This window comes from Oncorhynchus nerka, linkage group LG20 (assembly GCF_034236695.1).
Source record: "Oncorhynchus nerka isolate Pitt River linkage group LG20, Oner_Uvic_2.0, whole genome shotgun sequence".
NCBI classification, from domain to species: Eukaryota; Metazoa; Chordata; class Actinopteri; order Salmoniformes; family Salmonidae; genus Oncorhynchus; species Oncorhynchus nerka.
This window is the reverse complement of record NC_088415.1, coordinates 85400781-85418408: the sequence shown is the minus strand read 5'-3', so window position 1 is coordinate 85418408 and position 17628 is coordinate 85400781. Positions and strand designations below refer to the sequence as shown.

General features: G+C 44.6%; 1 protein-coding gene across 1 annotated transcript; it reads right to left on the bottom strand.

Annotated features, from left to right (window-relative positions):
* Positions 1-1013: 1013 nt before the first annotated feature.
* LOC115101836 (regulator of G-protein signaling 5-like) lies at positions 1014-3412 on the bottom strand. The gene is made up of 5 exons (XM_029621312.2): positions 3275-3412; positions 3008-3097; positions 2783-2844; positions 2315-2481; positions 1014-2115 (listed from the first exon to the last, which is right to left on the bottom strand). The coding sequence occupies exons 1-5, from the start codon at positions 3316-3318 to the stop codon at positions 1939-1941; spliced, it is 540 nt and encodes a 179-aa protein (XP_029477172.1). The 5' UTR covers positions 3319-3412; the 3' UTR covers positions 1014-1938.
* Between the last annotated feature and the right edge of the window lie 14216 nt (positions 3413-17628).

Here is a 17628-nt window from a genome sequence, read left to right as displayed (position 1 = left end):
TTGATGTCTATAGGTTGGACCAAATATTCTTTACTTTACTGCTCTGTCTATTCCCTAAACACCAGGTAGGGTAGGCGTACCAAGGATTGGTCACAACAGATTAGAAAGTGCTTGACGGATCCCTCACAACAGAAGACAAAACAGAAAATGTCTGATAAAACTGCGGTTTCACACATTAAAACGACAGCTCTTAAGATTGTTAAAAAATAACAGGTACAAAACAACATTTACCAATCATTGTTTTGGCAACATCTGAATAGCATCTGTCGACTATGTTTACCATCAAGTTCAATACTGTTTAGGACATTTCATACACTAATTATATCAATAGAGCCTGCTTTTTTTTGTACAAGTCCTTTTTTATTGTATATATCTGGCTTTCATACATTTTGTGGGAAGAGAGGGAGGGAGAAGAGATGGAGGGTATGTGATGTGAGTCACCATGGCTCTGAGCAGTTCACTCGTGGGCGAGCTGAGGTAAGCAAACCTGAAGAGGTGTACAATGGGTGATCGCTAGTCTCCATGGAGACCACGGCCAGCCCACGCTCTCGGCAGCTGCATACAGGGAAAACACCTCAGGGAGGCTATTCCAGACGTTCCTGCAGTCTACCCCCCACATACACAAGAGCCCTGCGACTCGGAGGCAAGGGGTTCATCCCAATTAGAGGGGAGTCTATGGTGCATGTGGGCACAGATGTCAATTCAACGTCTATTCCACATTGGTTCAACGTCATTTCATTGAAATGACTTTGAAACAACATTGATTCTACCAGTGTGTGCCCAGGGGGGTAGCAGTGGGTGGTGATTATCTTTTCATAGAGTCATTTCTTTTCTAATCCTCTGTCGCGTTACCCTTTCAACGTACGTGTAGGTTAGAAAACAGACAGAATTGAAGGAGATCTTTGTATGTTTCGTCTTATTGAATGTTGAACATATAAGAAAGCTGGATCTGAATAATTGCTGTTGTTTTTGATCTGGTAATGAAAATGAATAGAGTAAAACTTCATATCGTGTTGTTTTATATAGTTCCGATTTTATTCAAATAATTTCCTCTCACATAAGGAGTTCTGGGTATAAAAAATGTACACATAAATATAACAAATGTTGTGGAACGGTACAGGACAGTGCTGTCCAGTGCACTCTACAGTACAAACATTTCTAGAACAAAATGACTGCTAATAAATACCCAAATAAATAGACAGGCATCAGACAATACAAAACTATAACACATTCTCAGTGATTGTGCAAAGCAGTCCTTTTCCATCACATTGTTCTTTCTGCTCAAACGCCATGAACAGGAACTTCTTCATGTGTCTTGGACCTCAAGACACATGTTCACCTTTTACAGACTTCCATACCTCAATCTTCACAGACCTCTTTTACAGACTTAGATACATCAATCTTCACAGACCTCTTTTACAGACTTAGATACCTCAATCTTCACAGACCTCTTTTACAGACTTAGATACCTCAATCTTCACAGACCTCTTTTACAGACTTCGATACTCCAATCTTCACAGTGAGCGGCCTTCTTTCCTAGGCCACAGACAAGATTTCCAGTGTCAACTTCCGACTGACTTCCAGTTCAATCTAGTATACATCTTCAGTCCCCCCCTCCATATGTTTGACCCAGCAGCACAGGACCCTTCCTCCACTGAGGAGGACCCTAGTGAGACCACCTGGTTTCCAGTGTGTCCTTTTCAGCATGTCTCCCATGGACTTCTTCTTCGTGTCTCAATCACCACCTGAAGGTTGGCCTTAACCAGTCTTAACAAGCCTCAACCAGCCTTAACCAGTCTTAACAAGCTTCAACCAGCCTTAACCAGTCTTAACAAGCTTCAACCAGCCTTAACCAGTCTTAACAAGCTTCAACCAGCCTTAACCAGTCTTAACAAGCTTCAACCAGCCTTAACCAGTCTTAACAAGCCATAAATGGTCTTAACCGGATTTGACCTGCCGACTGATCTCCAGGTAGGCGGGGGACTTGAGGAAGCGAGGGTAGCAGTCTTTCTCCATCAGGGCGTAGATCTTCTCCTGGGCCAGGCTGAAACAGGACTGGCTGGGGTTTTCCAGATTCTTCTTGGTGATGGCTTTGGTCTCATGGTCGAGGTTGACCTGGGGGAAGAGGATGGGAAATTTGATTACTATGCGTTTTACTTGAAACAATGTCTTATTGGGTATTGTTTGTGCACAATGAGTATACTATTTTCTGTGCATGTGTTTATGTAGCGTATATCCAATCTACAGATTCCTCTACAAACATACTCTGTATGTAGATATAATTGATTAATTGTGTATATATATTGATAGTTACCTCTCTTGGTGCGTCACTGCAGACATACTCCTCATAGATCTTCTTAGCTGTAGCTGATAGCTTTGAGGAGGGCTTGGTTATCCTGTAGTCTTCACAGGCCAGGTAGAAAGCTATGTTCTCCTCGCTAAACTCCGACACCAGGAAAGCACGGAACAGGCACAGTCCATCTGGAAAAGAGAAGGTGAGAATTGTCACATTAGCATCTGTGAATATATCGTAGCATGTCACAACTTCAATTCACTTTTAACCGTGTCCATTTGTCATGTGGAAGCAAGCAGCTTTTCCTTTAGTCTATATATAAAATAATGTATTTGGATATCTTATGAATGAATCCTGCTACTGCTGTTTTGTGTAATACATTCTGGCTATGTGGAGTAACACATGTACACATGTGTACAATATGTACTTGTAAGTTTGTGTAGTATGACTAATTAAAGTATGATAACTCATAGCAAGAGTCAGACTTACTTTGGTTGGACAGCAGGTTCTCAAACGACTCCTTCCATTTTAATGGTTCACTCTTATTTACCCTGTTGATAAAAAAAAAAGCATCAGGTTAGTTCATCCGGTCATTACAAAATAACTTAGCATTGGCTTTGCATGGTCTCCTTCATTTCCAAGGCAACATTTTTTTATTATGTTTAAAAAAAAATCTGTGTAGACATAGAGCATTGTTTTTTTAGAGTATCTGACCTTAGTTTGTCGTTCTTGTGTGAGTGACAGATGATGCTCAGATCTGGCTTCTGTAGAAAACTACCAAAGAGAGCTTTGAGTTCCTTTGCCCTGAGAAAATAAGAGAACAACATGTACATTAGATTGATGCAATCATTCACACCTTTACTTACAACTGATCATCCAATTTCCCCATGAAGTAGCTGTGTAATAATCCCCATCAATGTAAATCCAGTGACATATAATGTGATGGGATAAAGAAGTACAGATTATTAAGGCAAGACATACCTCTCCAGACATGTGGTAGGCAGTGATTCCAGTCCTCTGCACATGGTGAGAGACGATGAGACGTGATCCTTTGTGCTGTTCAGTGTCTGTAGTATTCTAGAGCTTTGGAGTCTATGATAGCTCTGTCACTGCAGTGAAGCTGGTTCTCAGCATGGTCTGCTGGCTGTGTGTGAAGAGAGTGCATTTATAGGGCAGATCCCTCCGTGACATCACGTCTCTCAGCCAATGGCATGAGGGCCATGGGAGGGGGAAGGTAGTGCCAAATCCACACAATAATTGCTCTAAACATACCCCTTGACTTATTCCACATGTTGTTGTGTTACAGCCTGAATTTAAAATAGATTAAGTAGATTGTTTTCCTCACCCATCTACACACAACACCCCATAATGACAAAGGGAGAAAAAAAAAAGGAAATTAAATACACAAGTATCTAATTTATATAAGTATTCACACTAAATGCTAAATGCTCTCTAAAAGTTTTAAACACCTATTATTCTTTTTCAAGTTATTCAAGCTCTTTAAAAAGGTATGTTGATCCGTGCTAGACAGCCATTTTAAACTGATTTAAGTCAAAACTGTAACTAGGCCACTTAGGAACATTCAATGTTGTCTTGGTAAGCAACTCCAGTGTAGATTTGGCCTTGTATTTTAGGTTATTATCCTGCTGAAAGGTGAATTCATCCCCCAGTGTCTGTTGGAAAGCAGACTTAACCAGGTTTTCCTCTAGGATTTTGCCTGTGCTTAGCTCTATTTAATTTATTTTTACCCCCCAAAACAAAAGACAAGCATACCCATAACATGAGTGTGCTTGCTCATGCTTGAAAATATGAAGAGTGAGAAAGTGGGGATACCTAGTCAGTTGTCCAACTCAACGTATTCAACTGAAATGTGTCTTCCACATTTAACCCAACTCCTCCGAATCAGAGAGGTCAACATAATCAACATCTATGTCTTCAGCACCCGGGGAGGCAGTGGGTTAACTGTCTTTCTCAGGGGCAGAATGACAGCTTTTTACCTTGTAGGCTCGGGGATTCAACCCAGCAACCTTTCGGTTACTGGCCCAACCGCTCTAACCACTAGGCTACTTGCAGCCGCACTGAGGGGTACTCAGGGATGTGTTGTGTTGGAATTACCTAAAACATAAAGCTTTGTATTCAGCTCACACATTTTTTGCAGTTTTACTTTAGTGCCATATTGGAAACAGGACACATGTTTTGGAATATTCTTATTCTGTACAGGCTTCCTTCTTTTCACTCTGTGATTTAGGTTAGTATTGTGGAATAACTACAATGTTGTTGATCCTCAGTTGTCTCCTATCACAGCCATTCAACTATTTAACTGTTTTAAAGTTACCATTGTCCTCATGGTGAAATGCCTGAGTGGTTTCCTTCCTCTCCGGCAACTGAGTTAGGAATGACACCTGTATTGTTCTAGTGACGTGAGTGTATTGATACACAATCCAAAATGTAAGGAATAACCTCACAATGCTCAAAGGGATATTCAATGTGTGCTTTTTTTTTTTTTTTTACCCATCTACCAATAGCAGGCTATCTCTTTGAAGTAACTTCTAACCCTGCTCACAATGATATTGGGCTGGAATGTTTCAGATGAACTACATGTTCACTCATGAGATGGTTCTCCAATCGAACGTGTTCCCACATATAAATACTTAGGCATTTGGATTGATATGGATTTGGATTGATATAGATTTGATGTTTAAAAATCATATAGACGAGCTGGTTAAGAAGCTAAGATTTAAAGTTGGCTTTTTTCTACAGAAACATATGGTGCCTTTCTCTAAGCAGCAGGAAGCAGATTATTCAGTCAACCTTTTTATCTGTTCTTGATTATGGTGATATTATTTATCAACGTGCAGCTGCTACTACTCTTAAACCTTTGGATGCCATCTATCATAGTGCCCTACAGTTGACAGTTTTGATACTCATCACTGCATCCTGTATCAAAAGACCCCCCAGATCTCTACATTACTCCCTTTTTTGTTTACAAAAGTTTGCTGTTGAAGTATAGACACCTGAGTTGCCTAACCCGCTCACAGGATTGATTCATTCTTGAAGTTCCTAGGGTCTCCACTGAGCTAGGTAAATCTGCTTTTAGTTTTAACGCACAATATTGCTGGAACAAATTCAAAATACATTTAGTCTTGATGTTCTGGTGCCGTTTGGGCAATTAAAAGTATTGATTGGGAAATTATTTGTTGAGGAATGTAACCATTTTTCTGGGTGATTTGTGATGTTTTATTTGGGCTTCCCATAACTGTATTTGAGTTGTTTAATGTGTGTGTACATATCGGGGAGGCAGGGTAGCCTAGTGGTTAGAGCGTTGGACTAGTAACTGGAAGGTTGCAAGTTCAAATCCCCAAGGTACAAATCTGTCTTTCTGCCCCTGAACAGGCAGTTAACCCACTGTTCCTAGGCCGTTATTGAAAATAAGAATGTCTTCTTAACTGACTTGCCTAGTTAAATAAAGGTAAAAATATCCAGTACCAGTCAAAGTGGAGACACACCTACTCATTCCAGGGTTTTCTATATTTTCTACATTGTAAAATAAAAGTGAAGACATCAATCTGTGAAATAATGGAATCATGTGATAACCAAAAAAGTGTTAAACAAATCAAAATATATTTTAGATTTTAGATTCTTCAAAGTAGCCATCCTTTACCTTAATGACAGCTTTGTACGCTCTTGGCATTCTCTCATACGTGTTATTTCATAGTTTTGATGTCTTCACTATTATTCTACAATGTAGAAAATAGTACAAATAAAGAAAAACTCTGTAATGAGTAGGTGTGTCCAAACTTTTGACTAGTACTGTATTTATAGTGTTTTTGTATAATGTGTATATTTAGGTTGTGTATATACAGGGTGCATTTCTAAAAGAGACCATGCTCTCAATATGTCTTCACTGTAAAAAAAGGGGCCTCACAGATAATTGTTTACGTGGGGTACAGAGACGAGGTAGTGACTAAACATCACGTTACACTATTATTGTACACAGAGTGAGTCCATGCAACTTATTATGTGACTTGTTAAGCACATTTTTACTCCTGAACATTTTTAGGCTTGTCATTACAAAAGGGTTGAACACTTATTGACTAAAGACATTTCAGCTTTTCATTTTTCATTCATTTGTAAATATTTCTAAAAACATAATTCCGCTTTGACATGATGGTGTGTGTGTGTGTAGGCCAGTGACACAACATCTCACTGTTAAATGGATTGAGCATTTTTGCCACTGCAATAACAAATTGTTATGATGCTGAAATGACTAAAACACATTGGGACGGATTCACAGTGTCACGCCCTAACGTTCGTTATCTTTGTTTCTTTATTATTTTGGTTAGGTCAGGGTGTGACGAGGGTGGGTATGTTCGTTTTTGTAAGTCTAGGTATTTGTATGTCTATGGTGGCCTAAATTGGTTCCCAATCAGAGGCAGCTGTTTATCGTTGTCTCTGATTGGGGACCATATTTAGGTAGCCATTTCCCTAGGTTATTTGTGGGTTCTTGTCTATTTGTAGTTGCCTGTCAGCACTTGTTTATATAGCTTCACGGTTATTTTTGTTGTTTTTGTTAGTTTGTTCGTTCGTTCAGTGTTCATTCGTCTAATAAAAGAGAATGTACGCATACCACGCTGCGCCTTGGTCTCCTCCTTACGACGACCGTGACACACAGACACATATTAAACTTAGAGAATTGAAACTGCTTTTTAGTCTAAGACTAGGTTTAATATCCGGATGTCTGGGAAACCGTCCCAAAAATAGTAATTTCAGTATCATAACAGTACATCAAAGAGGAAAGCTATTTCTCCCCGTGGCCCAACTGTCAAAATCATAAACTTGATTCACAAACAACCATGTCTGTTATTAGTCTTTCATTTTGCGGTAGATTCGATTTTTAAAATGTTTGTGTTTAAAAAAAAAAAACGTTTGACAGAGTTTGGATTTTGGCTCTATCTGATAAATCTAAAGTGTGAAACGGGAAAAGAAGTAGGCAAATCAGGAAATAGGGGTTCGACAAGATGCTTCTATCTCAAGGCCATCAGACTGTTAAATAGCCATCACTAGCCGGCTACCACCCGGTTACTCAACCCTGCACCTTAGAGGCTGCTGCCCCATATACATAGATATTGACTCACTGGTCACTTTAATAATGTTTACATACTGCTTTACTCATCCCATATATGGCATTGACTAAAATACAGTAGAATAGAATACAGTATGTGTATATATACAGTATGTGTATATATACACATACTGTATTCTATTCTACTGTATTTTAGTCAATGCCACTCCAACATTGCTAGTCCTAATATTTATATACTTTTACTTTAGATTTGTGTGTGTTGTTGTTAGATACTACCGGACTGTTTGAGCTAGGAACACAAGCTTCTCGCTACACCTGCAATAACATCTGCTAAATATGTGTATGTGACCAATACAATTTGATTTGATTCCTTGGAAGTACTGAAGGCGGTTTCATAGTGTAGTTACGCTCTTGAGCGTTCTCTTGAGGACTGACGGCCATCTTTTCAAGCTTGTCCATTCATTCTAAACACAGACTAATGTGTTTGTCTAATTTACGCCGCAGTGTCTTGGAAATATGATGACATTTCTTGAGTAGGCAAATAATTAGTAGGAAACCACTTTGTCATTGTATAAACTGTGGGGATACTGGGAACCATCAGAAGGTGATTCAATCACGATGATGACAAAAGCTTTGCCCTTAATTCTCTGTCTCCTTTACAGATGTAATCATTTATCCCAAGCCACTATTATGCACTTTAGATTCAATTTCATCAGCACCAATTGAGACTGCATTGAGTAGAACTTTCAGTCGGTCCTTCAAAGAACTTTCACCGATGAAGTTGCGTGACCTGAAACCCATGAATAGGTGAAGGACCAAAATACTTTTCTCATTGGGGACCTCTAGAGTATCTGGATGTCCTCATCTACTGGATGAGGAAAACAGAAAAACATCTGTAGTTACAGATGTTGTATCTTAATTTAATCAACCTGTTGCAGGAGACCATTCAAACTTGTAGTGTATTTGATGTTTAAAAAGGCTTATGGAGTTTGTAATGTCCACTTGGTTTTCCCTTTAAGATGTATCAACCCCTACAAAAGTTTCCATTCATTATAATCCACAAAATAATTCACATTTCTTATTGCTGCAGGATAATTTTCCTGCTGTAGCAAACTGGCTCAAATTAAGATCCTACACCCGTACGTATTATCAGATGGTTCTCTTTAATGGGGCTTTGCTGAAAAAAAAGGAAAGGTTATATCATCTCCTATGAATGTGACAAAGGGTGACTAAGTCCACAGGTCGTATGCTTAAATTTTTATTTATTTTTTAAAATACAAATTGAATAAGCACCATGCTATGATCATTCCTTTGTTGCGTACCAGTCTAGTGTGATAGAGCGAGCATAGACAATTTCAAATACAAACGGAACGGAAATAAAAGGGCATTTTTTATATTTTTTATGACAGTCTCTTCTGATATGTGTGTTGACTTTATCTCCCAGTTGCACTGGTAAATGGCATTGAAACGTTGGGTATTTGCCACTTTATCTCCCAGTTGCACTGGTAAATGGCATTGAAACTTTGGGTATTTGCCACTTTATCTCCCAGTTGCACTGGTAAATGGCATTGAAACTTTGGGTATTTGCCACTTTATCTCCCAGTTGCACTGGTAAATGGCATTGAAACTTTGGGTATTTGCCACTTTATCTCCCAGTTGCACTGGTAAATGGCATTGAAACTTTGGGTATTTGCCACTTTATCTCCCAGTTGCACTGGTAAATGGCATTGAAACTTTGGGTATTTGCCACTTTATCTCCCAGTTGCACTGGTAAATGGCATTGAAACTTTGGGTATTTGCCACTTTATCTCCCAGTTGCACTGGTAAATGGCATTGAAACTTTGGGTATTTGCCACTTTATCTCCCAGTTGCACTGGTAAATGGCATTGAAACTTTGGGTATTTGCCACTTTATCTCCCAGTTGCACTGGTAAATGGCATTGAAACTTTGGGTATTTGCCACTTTATCTGGAATTCAGTTAAACTAGCGTTACATTCTGTTGTCACGGAACAATAAGACTAAAAACTTTGGTGTTAATACTTTTCAAAGGTCTTTCAGTCAACTGGATGGTAGCCATTTTGAATCATGTCTAAGTTCACTAGGCGTGAAGACTCTATGGCCTATTTTCCTGCTCTGAGGTTGATGTTTTTAAGGACATTGTACAACTTTCGGCTCTATGCCAATGGAAGCTTCCACATAGAGTAAACATGTTTTCCACAGCCATAACCATCATGGGGTTGAATTACATAAGTCGTGACGGAATGAGACAGATCTATTTCAAACTCTGTTGTAGGCATTGTAGAGCGCCAACCGTGACACACATTCGTGCTAATAATGTTTGTAATTTGATCAATATAACAGGCAACTGCTGGTTCTATCAGTCAGAGATTGAAAACTTACTTTACACTGTTGTAGTAATAATAAAAATATATTTATTTTAATATAGCGCTTTTCATTACGAACAGAATATCAATTTTGCTTCTAAAAACAAACAAAAACAGATGTTAGATTGTTGGGAGATTGTCGTCCACAGTTCCAGACGATAGGGCTCCGAGGCTGTACTGATAGGCAGTTGCTTGAGCGGGTGGATCATAGATGATACAGCAAGGGAGAAAACAAGTCAGGTAAAGAAGCTCTTCATGGCGTCATGAGGAAGGACAATTATGTGGATATATTAAAGCAACATCTAAAGCCATCTGTCAGGAAGTTAAAGCTTGGTCGCAAATGGGTCTTCCAAATGGACAATGACCCCAAGCATACTTCCAAAGTTGTGACAAAATGGCTTAAGGACAACAAAGTCAAGGTATCGGAGTGGCCATCACAAATCCCTGACCTCAATCCTATAGAAAATATGTGGGCAGAACTGAAAAAACATGTGCGAGAAAGGAGGCCTGCGTAGGGCTACCCGAAACGTTTGACCCAAGTTAAACAATGTAAAGGCAATGCTACCAAATACTAATTGAGTGTATGTAAACTTCTGACCCACTGGGAATGTGAAAAGAAATAAAAGCTGAAATAAATCATTTTCTCTACTATTTTTCATTTCACATTCTTAAAATAAAGTGGTGATCCTTACTGACCTAAGACAGGGAATTTTTACTAGAATTAAATGTCAGGAGTTGTGAACAAGAGAGAGTGACACACTTACACACACAACATTTACAGACAAGGTGACTATCTTTCCACTAAAACAATGCAATCTTGACAGGAGTAGGTCAGAATAGTCTCCTTACGCAACCAAGAAGTACAACATTTTGACATGTTTGTCTCTAAGAGTTCAGCTTTCTCATCTGTGACACTGTTTTGATTATGACTTTATGGATTCATCTGGGAGTTGGACTCCCCACAATTTCCCGTCCTCTTGTGGTGGTGGAATTTCTCATCTCATCTTAAAATGAGAGTTTTGGGCAGCAAGACCTTTAGCCTTAAGAGCGGGAAATCGTCAATGGGAATTTTGTCTGGTCCCAAAGCTTCCACGCCAAATATTTGACTGGACCCCGGCCCGGGAACCAGTTTGCAGTCTTACTCCCCACTTGAAGGGCGGTCCATCCGCGTAAATAGAGAGACATTTAGACCAATCAGTTAAGGTACATGGTTCCAACGGCTGCCAAACCAGCCCACTGGGCACAGAGTTAAATTCAATGTCTATTCCATTGTTGGGTCAAAGTCATGTCATTAAAATGACATAGAAACCAAGTTGATTCAACCAGTGTGTACCCAGTGAGAGGGTTGTGGATTTGACTTCTGCATGGGCCACATACTGAAAATAGCTATGTCTCACCGTCAATGTCGACAGTTCTGCTAGTCGCTTTGGATGAAGGTATCTTCTTCATGACGATATTACTTCTATTATTACATAGTCGTGCGCGACTGTTGACTCTTCTAGTATTTATTTTTAGTCAATTACCTGTAACTAAATAAACGAGACAACTAATTTAGTTTCAATCAGCACCAAAGCCAAGGAAATCTCTTAGTCAATTAGATGATTTTTGGTTTTGTGTCAGAGCTGCAGACAAGGCTTTGAATTCTAACCATCTGGCAGTGGATCTGGAAGTCATCAGTATTCAACCATCTGACTGACTGTCTGACAGAACAGGTGGAGTCCAACCTCATGCATCACAACTAAGATGTTAAGCCAATGTGGATAAATGATCAGGCACACCTTATCTGCGGAGGATCAAATGTCAACCAGATATTTGTGGGTTTTTTGCCTAAGCTTTTGCCTAAGATGACATCCTTTTGAACTCTGTTATACAAACAGTGTTCTTCTGTTGGAATAATAATTGAAGCACGTGGTCTCGCAATGTAATCCATGCAGTCAGGTGTTGAGTAAGAGGATACTGTCGCTGATACATTGCCCATGGGTCTTAATGACATACCAGATGCTACCAAGCTGTGGATTTTAAACAGACAGCTTGCTATAAATGAATGCACCCCTTGTTTTTCACTCATTGTGTGCTACAAGATAAGTTTCTGTTCTGAATTAAATGAAATACTGTTGGCCAAATGTGGTCAAAATGATGATTTCAACCAATGAGTCTGCTTATAAATCTTTAAAAAAAAAAAATCATGATTGAGTGTTGAATATGAGGATAATGTTCCTGATACACTGCTTATATATATTTTTTTAAATTAAGAACTAGTAAGAACTACTTTACCACTAACAGTTGTTAGTGTTAATAAAAAAAAAGTGTATTATTGGGCCAAACATATTTGACCCTTGCATTCTACAAGGAGTATGTCATGCAAATGAACTCAATCAATCAATCAATCAAGTCTATTTTATAAAGTCCTTTTTACGTCAGTAGATACCTGGTCAAAACCCCATAGAGCAAGCAATGCAGAGGCAGAAGCACAGTGGCCAGGAAGAACAGAGGCAGAAGCACAGTGGCCAGGAAGAACAGGGGCAGAAGCACAGTGACCAGGAAGAACAGAGGCAGAGGCACAGTGGCCAGGAAGAACAGAGGCAGAAGCACAGTGACCAGGAAGAACAGAGGCAGAAGCACAGTGGCCAGGAAGAACAGAGGCAGAGGCACAGTGGCCAGCAAGAACAGAGGCAGAAGCACAGTGGCCAGGAAGAACAGAGGCAGAAGCACAGTGGCCAGGAAGAACAGAGGCAGAGGCACAGTGGCTAGAACGAACAGAGGCAGACGAACAGTGGCCAGGAAGAACAGAGGCAGAGGCACAGTGGCCAGGAAGAACAGAGGCAGAAGCACAGTGGCCAGGAAGAACAGAGGCAGAAGCACAGTGGCCAGGAAGAACAGAGGCAGAAGCACAGTGGCCAGGAAGAACAGAGGCAGAAGCACAGTGGCCAGGAAGAACAGAGGCAGAAGCACAGTGGCCTGGAAGAACAGAGGCAGAGGCAGAAGCACAGTGGCCAGGAAGAACAGAGGCAGAAGCACAGTGGCCAGGAAGAACAGAGGCAGAAGCACAGTGGCCAGGAAGAACAGAGGCAGAAGCACAGTGGCCTGGAAGAACAGAGGCAGAGGCACAGTGGCCAGGAAGAACAGAGGCAGAAACACAGTGGTCAGGAAGAACAGAGGCAGAAGCACAGTGGCCAGGAAGAACAGAGGCAGAAGCACAGTGCCAGGAAGAACAGAGGCAGAGGCACAGAGGCCAGGAAGAACAGAGGCAGAAGTGGCCAGGAAGAACAGAGGCAGAAGCACAGTGGCCAGGAAGAAGAGAGCTAGAGGCACAGTGGCAAGGAAGAACAGAGGCAGAGGCACAGTGGCCAGGAAGAACAGAGGCAGAAGCACAGTGGCTAGAACGAACAGAGGCAGAAGCACAGTGGCCAGGAAGAACAGAGGCAGAGGCACAGTGGCTAGAACATCAGAGGCAGAAGCACAGTGGCCAGGAAGAACAGAGGCAGAGGCAGAGGCACAGTGGCCAGGAAGAACAGAGGCAGAAGCAAAGTGGCCAGGAAGAACAGAGGCAGAAGCAAAGTGGCCAGGAAGAACAGAGGCAGAGGCAGAAGCACAGTGGCCAGGAAGAACAGGGGCAGAAGCACAGTGGCCAGGAAGAACAGAGGCAGAGGCACAGTGGCCAGGAAGAACAGAGGCAGAAGCACAGTGGCCAGGAAGAACAGAGGCAGAAGCACAGTGGCCAGGAAGAACAGAGGCAGAGGCACAGTGGCCAGGAAGAACAGAGGCAGAGGCACAGTGGCCAGGACGAACAGAGGCAGAAGCACAGTGGCCAGGACGAACAGAGGCAGAAGCACAGTGGCCAGGACGAACAGAGGCAGAAGCACAGTGGCCAGGACGAACAGGGGCAGAGGCACAGTGTCCTGGAAGAACAGAGGCAGAGGCAGAAGCACAGTGGCCAGGAATAACAGAGGCAGAAGCACAGTGGCCAGGAAGAACAGAGGCAGAGGCACAGTGGCCAGCAAGAACAGAGGCAGAAGCACAGTGGCCAGGAAGAACAGAGGCAGAAGCACAGTGGCCAGGAAGAACAGAGGCAGAGGCACAGTGGCTAGAACGAACAGAGGCAGACGCACAGTGGCCAGGAAGAACAGAGGCAGAGGCACAGTGGCCAGGAAGAACAGAGGCAGAAGCACAGTGGCCAGGAAGAACAGAGGCAGAAGCACAGTGGCCAGGAAGAACAGAGGCAGAAGCACAGTGGCCAGGAAGAACAGAGGCAGAAGCACAGTGGCCAGGAAGAACAGAGGCAGAAGCACAGTGGCCTGGAAGAACAGAGGCAGAGGCAGAAGCACAGTGGCCAGGAAGAACAGAGGCAGAAGCACAGTGGCCAGGAAGAACAGAGGCAGAAGCACAGTGGCCAGGAAGAACAGAGGCAGAAGCACAGTGGCCTGGAAGAACAGAGGCAGAGACAGTGGCCAGGAAGAACAGAGGCAGAAGCACAGTGGCCAGGAAGAACAGAGGCAGAAGCACAGTGGCCAGGAAGAACAGAGGCAGAAGCACAGTAGCCAGGAAGAACAGAGGCAGAGGCACAGAGGCCAGGAAGAACAGAGGCAGAAGCACAGTGGCCAGGAAGAACAGAGGCAGAAGCACAGTGGCCAGGAAGAAGAGAGCTAGAGGCACAGTGGCCAGGAAGAACAGAGGCAGAGGCACAGTGGCCAGGAAGAACAGAGGCAGAAGCACAGTGGCTAGAACGAACAGAGGCAGAAGCACAGTGGCCAGGAAGAACAGAGGCAGAGGCACAGTGGCTAGAACGATCAGAGGCAGAAGCACAGTGGCCAGGAAGAACAGAGGCAGAGGCAGAGGCACAGTGGCCAGGAAGAACAGAGGCAGAAGCAAAGTGGCCAGGAAGAACAGAGGCAGAAGCAAAGTGGCCAGGAAGAACAGAGGCAGAGGCAGAAGCACAGTGGCCAGGAAGAACAGGGGCAGAAGCACAGTGGCCAGGAAGAACAGAGGCAGAGACAGTGGCCAGGAAGAACAGAGGCAGAAGCACAGTGGCCAGGAAGAACAGAGGCAGAAGCACAGTGGCCAGGAAGAACAGAGGCAGAGGCACAGTGGCCAGGAAGAACAAAGGCAGAGGCACAGTGGCCAGGACGAATAGAGGCAGAAGCACAGTGGCCAGGACGAACAGAGGCAGAAGCACAGTGGCCAGGACGAACAGAGGCAGAAGCACAGTGGCCAGGAAGAACAGAGGCAGAAGCACAGTGGCCAGGACGAACAGAGGCAGAAGCACAGTGGCCAGGACGAACAGAGGCAGAAGCACAGTGGCCAGGAACAGGGGCAGAGGCACAGTGTCCTGGAAGAACAGAGGCAGAGGCAGAAGCACAGTGGCCAGGAATAACAGAGGCAGAAGCACAGTGGCCAGGAAGAACAGAGGCAGAAGCACAGTGGCCAGGACGAACAGAGGCAGAAGCACAGTGGCCTGGAAGAACAGAGGCAGAGGCAGAAGCACAGTGGCCAGGAAGAACAGAGGCAGAAGCACAGTGGCCAGGAAGAACAGCGGCAGAAGCACAGTGCCCAGGAAGAACAGAGGCAGAAGCACAGTGACCAGGAAGAACAGAGGCAGAAGCACAGTGACCAGGAAGAACAGAGGCAGAAGCACAGTGGCCAGGAAGAACAGAGGCAGAAGCACAGTGACCAGGAAGAACAGAGGCAGAAGCACAGTGGCCAGGAAGAACAGAGGCAGAAGCACAGTGGCCAGGAAGAACAGAGGCAGAAGCACAGTGACCAGGAAGAACAGAGGCAGAAGCACAGTGGCCAGGAAGAACAGAGGCAGAAGCACAGTAGCCAGGAAGAACAGAGGCAGAGGCAGAAGCACAGTGACCAGGAAGAACAGAGGCAGAAGCACAGTGGCCAGGAAGAACAGAGGCAGAGGCACAGTGGCCAGCAAGAACAGAGGCAGAAGCACAGTGGCCAGGAAGAACAGAGGCAGAAGCACAGTGGCCAGGAAGAACAGAGGCAGAGGCACAGTGGCTAGAACAGGCAGACGCACAGTGGCCAGGAAGAACAGAGGCAGAGGCACAGTGGCCAGGAAGAACAGAGGCAGAAGCACAGTGGCCAGGAAGAACAGAGGCAGAAGCACAGTGGCCAGGAAGAACAGAGGCAGAAGCACAGTGGCCAGGAAGAACAGAGGCAGAAGCACAGTGGCCAGGAAGAACAGAGGCAGAAGCACAGTGGCCTGGAAGAACAGAGGCAGAGGCAGAAGCACAGTGGCCAGGAAGAACAGAGGCAGAAGCACAGTGGCCAGGAAGAACAGAGGCAGAAGCACAGTGGCCAGGAAGAACAGAGGCAGAAGCACAGTGGCCTGGAAGAACAGAGGCAGAGGCACAGTGGCCAGGAAGAACAGAGGCAGAAACACAGTGGTCAGGAAGAACAGAGGCAGAAGCACAGTGGCCAGGAAGAACAGAGGCAGAAGCACAGTAGCCAGGAAGAACAGAGGCAGAGGCACAGAGGCCAGGAAGAACAGAGGCAGAAGCACAGTGGCCAGGAAGAACAGAGGCAGAAGCACAGTGGCCAGGAAGAAGAGAGCTAGAGGCACAGTGGCAAGGAAGAACAGAGGCAGAGGCACAGTGGCCAGGAAGAACAGAGGCAGAAGCACAGTGGCTAGAACGAACAGAGGCAGAAGCACAGTGGCCAGGAAGAACAGAGGCAGAGGCACAGTGGCTAGAACGATCAGAGGCAGAAGCACAGTGGCCAGGAAGAACAGAGGCAGAGGCAGAGGCACAGTGGCCAGGAAGAACAGAGGCAGAAGCAAAGTGGCCAGGAAGAACAGAGGCAGAAGCAAAGTGGCCAGGAAGAACAGAGGCAGAGGCAGAAGCACAGTGGCCAGGAAGAACAGGGGCAGAAGCACAGTGGCCAGGAAGAACAGAGGCAGAGGCACAGTGGCCAGGAAGAACAGAGGCAGAAGCACAGTGGCCAGGAAGAACAGAGGCAGAAGCACAGTGGCCAGGAAGAACAGAGGCAGAGGCACAGTGGCCAGGAAGAACAAAGGCAGAGGCACAGTGGCCAGGACGAATAGAGGCAGAAGCACAGTGGCCAGGACGAACAGAGGCAGAAGCACAGTGGCCAGGACGAACAGAGGCAGAAGCACAGTGGCCAGGAAGAACAGAGGCAGAAGCACAGTGGCCAGGACGAACAGAGGCAGAAGCACAGTGGCCAGGACGAACAGAGGCAGAAGCACAGTGGCCAGGACGAACAGGGGCAGAGGCACAGTGTCCTGGAAGAACAGAGGCAGAGGCAGAAGCACAGTGGCCAGGAATAACAGAGGCAGAAGCACAGTGGCCAGGAAGAACAGAGGCAGAAGCACAGTGGCCAGGACGAACAGAGGCAGAAGCACAGTGGCCTGGAAGAACAGAGGCAGAGGCAGAAGCACAGTGGCCAGGAAGAACAGAGGCAGAAGCACAGTGGCCAGGAAGAACAGAGGCAGAAGCACAGTGCCCAGGAAGAACAGAGGCAGAAGCACAGTGACCAGGAAGAACAGAGGCAGAAGCACAGTGACCAGGAAGAACAGAGGCAGAAGCACAGTGGCCAGGAAGAACAGAGGCAGAAGCACAGTGACCAGGAAGAACAGAGGCAGAAGCACAGTGGCCAGGAAGAACAGAGGCAGAAGCACAGTGGCCAGGAAGAACAGAGGCAGAAGCACAGTGACCAGGAAGAACAGAGGCAGAAGCACAGTGGCCAGGAAGAACAGAGGCAGAAGCACAGTAGCCAGGAAGAACAGAGGCAGAAGCACAGTAATCAGGAAGAACAGAGGCAGAAGCACAGTGGCCAGGAAGAACAGAGGCAGAAGCACAGTGGCCTGGAAGAACAGAGGCAGAATCACAGTGGCCAGGAAGAAC

Excerpts from the sequence above, each read along its gene's own strand:
- LOC115101836 (XM_029621312.2), bottom strand. The coding sequence starts at position 3,318 with ATGTGCAGAGGACTGGAATCACTGCCTACCACATGTCTGGAGAG. Across the intron at positions 2,482-2,782 it reads GAACCTGCTGTCCAACCAAA|ATGGACTGTGCCTGTTCCGT; the intron begins GTAAGTCTGACT and ends TCTCTTTTCCAG. Across the intron at positions 2,116-2,314 it reads GCAGTGACGCACCAAGAGAG|GTCAACCTCGACCATGAGAC; the intron begins GTAACTATCAAT and ends CTCTTCCCCCAG.